The 2,500-nt window shown below is 41.2% G+C and overlaps 1 protein-coding gene across 1 annotated transcript in view; it reads right to left on the bottom strand.

Moving 5' to 3' along the window:
- The window catches only part of LOC124012291 (CUB and sushi domain-containing protein 2-like), a 463,539-nt gene that overhangs the window by 111,582 nt on the left and 349,457 nt on the right, over positions 1 to 2,500 (bottom strand). Inside the window, exons 44-45 of the mRNA XM_046325753.1 lie at positions 970 to 1,155; positions 188 to 382 (exon numbers count right to left, since the gene is read on the bottom strand). Coding sequence (XP_046181709.1) covers positions 188 to 382; positions 970 to 1,155 — 381 coding nt within the window. The remainder of the gene's footprint in view (positions 1 to 187; positions 383 to 969; positions 1,156 to 2,500) is intronic.

Genomic DNA, 2,500 nt, shown 5'->3' with positions numbered 1-2,500 from the left:
CTTCTCTGTGTTCATCAAGGCCAATCTTTCTCTCTCAACAGAAACCCATTGATCAGGTGAATTAGCATTTCCATGGTAACTGTAATCGTGATCAAGCGAAATCAACTAAAGCATAACTTGGTTGAAAATAAAATGGCCGATTTTACAGCTCTACAATGCGTTGTGGAAGATGTAGATTCCGACTCACTCTCGCAGGCCGGCCGGGGATCTGGGTAGTCCCAGGTGCTGTTGGCCTGGCAACGGATCACCCTCTGACCCTTGTAGTAGTATCCGGGGTCGCAGATGAGCATCATCATGGCGTCGTACTGGCTCTGAGACCCGTAGATCAGCCTCCATCTCCCGTGATCCACCGCAGCGTGGCCGATGTCAGGGCAAGTCACAGCTGCAAAGGTCAGGGGTCAGATACACATAGGTCACAGGTCAGAAATGACTAACCTCTCTGGTGTATCAGCCATGTCTATCATAACATGTGACAAAAGTTGCTACTTTATTTTATTTTGTGGTCACAGTAACATAAATAAAAAAAATAAAAAAAATAGAGAGTATAATCTTCTAAGTGATCGCTATACGTGTTCTCCAGCCAATGAGGCATCGCTATACGTGTTCTCCAGCCAATGAGGCATCGCTATACGTGTTCTCCAACCAATGAGGCATCGCTATACGTGTTCTCCAACCAATGAGGCATCGCTATACGTGTTCTCCAACCAATGAGGCATCGCTATACGTGTTCTTCAACCAATGAGGCATCGCTATACGTGTTCTCCAACCAATGAGGCACCGCTATACGTGTTCTCCAACCAATGAGGCATCGCTATACGTGTTCTCCAACCAATGAGGCATCACTATACGTGTTCTCCAACCAATGAGGCATCACTATACGTGTTCTCCAATCAATGAGGCATCACTATAGGTGTTCTCCAACCAATGAGGCATCACAAATGTGAACTCCAACCAATGAGGACTACTCACGTATGCAGCGGGGCGGGGCCTCATTGGGGCTCCACCTCCCAGACAACTGACAGACGACTGACACGGCCAGGGGACTGGCCAATCTGAAGCCAGGGTTACACTGGTACATGGCCCTGGCACCAAGAGTGAAGTCCTGCCCGACTATACTACCGTTGACTGGAGGTTTAGGCATCCCACAGGCCATCACTGGAGAGAGAAGGAGGGGGAGAGGAAGGAAGGAGGAGGGAGAGAGAGAGAGAGAGAGAGAGAGAGAGAGAGAGAGAGAGAGAGAGAGAGAGAGAGAGAGAGAGAGTTTAAACAACATTACAAAATTGAAAACAGAGGTAGGGTTGGGAATGGATTTAACCAAGATGGAATAAGCGTTTATTTTACCCTCAGACAAAGCACCGTCAGTGGCAAAGCCTATAGCATAAAACTACCCAGAATGCTTTAGAGTAATCATCTCTGTATGCATAGAGCTTCTCTCACAACATGTCCTCACCCTGACCGGAATCCTCATGGAGTAAACATAAGCTCCCCCCCCCCTCTGCGCTCAGGTAAACAGTGCTTGTATGTGTCTCAAAAGGATACCCTTTTCCCTACCAACGTAGTCCACGACTTAGGGAATAGGGCAACCTTGGCGACGCAGAACCCTGTCAGTAGAGAGCTACAGATCACACCTGCAGTAGACTTTAGAAGCACAAAATGGCCGCCCCGCTGTTACCAGTTTCCACCTGCACTGCTGTTGTTGATGCAGCATCGCAGCAACTGGTCGCCTGAGTACGGCTGTGAGGCGTTTAGAGGAAATTGTCTGTGGTTTTACAATGGGTTGTTTAATAGATGGCTTTAAGAGGGGCTGGGATTTCAAATGTTGTCATGTCTACATGACTTCCTAGTGTCTTAAATAATTTTTATGTCTTTTATCAAACTATCAATATCTTCCATTAAACAATCAATATCTTCTGTCAAACAATCAATATTTACTATCAAACTATCAATATCTTCCATCAATGACTGAACTACTTTTCAGAATTGAGCCTTAAAATAAATTCCATTAACAGTTCATAGATAAAAACAATCAATATCTTCTGTCAAACAATCAATATTTACTATCAAACAATCAATATCTTCTATCAAACAATCAATATCTTCCATTAAACAATCAATATCTTCTATCAAACAATCAATATTTCTATCAAACTATCAATATATTCTATTAAACAATCAATATCTTCTATCAAACAATCAATATTTTCCATTAAACAATCAATATCTTCTATCAAACAATCAATATCTTCCATTAAACAATCAATATCTACTATCAAACTATCAATATATTCCATTAAACTATCAATATATTCCATTAAACTATCAATATATTCCATTAAACAATCAATATCTTCTATCAAACAATCAATATTCCATTAAACAATCAATATCTACTATCAAACTATCAATATATTCCATTAAACAATCAATATATTCCATTAAAGATCAATATATTCCATTAAACAATCAATAATCTTCTAAAACTTTTATATTCCATTAAACA

Source organism: Oncorhynchus gorbuscha, linkage group LG24, assembly GCF_021184085.1.
Source record: "Oncorhynchus gorbuscha isolate QuinsamMale2020 ecotype Even-year linkage group LG24, OgorEven_v1.0, whole genome shotgun sequence".
Classification (NCBI taxonomy): Eukaryota; Metazoa; Chordata; class Actinopteri; order Salmoniformes; family Salmonidae; genus Oncorhynchus; species Oncorhynchus gorbuscha.
The sequence above is the reverse complement of the archived record's forward strand: the minus strand, read 5'-3'. Positions and strand labels throughout refer to the sequence as shown.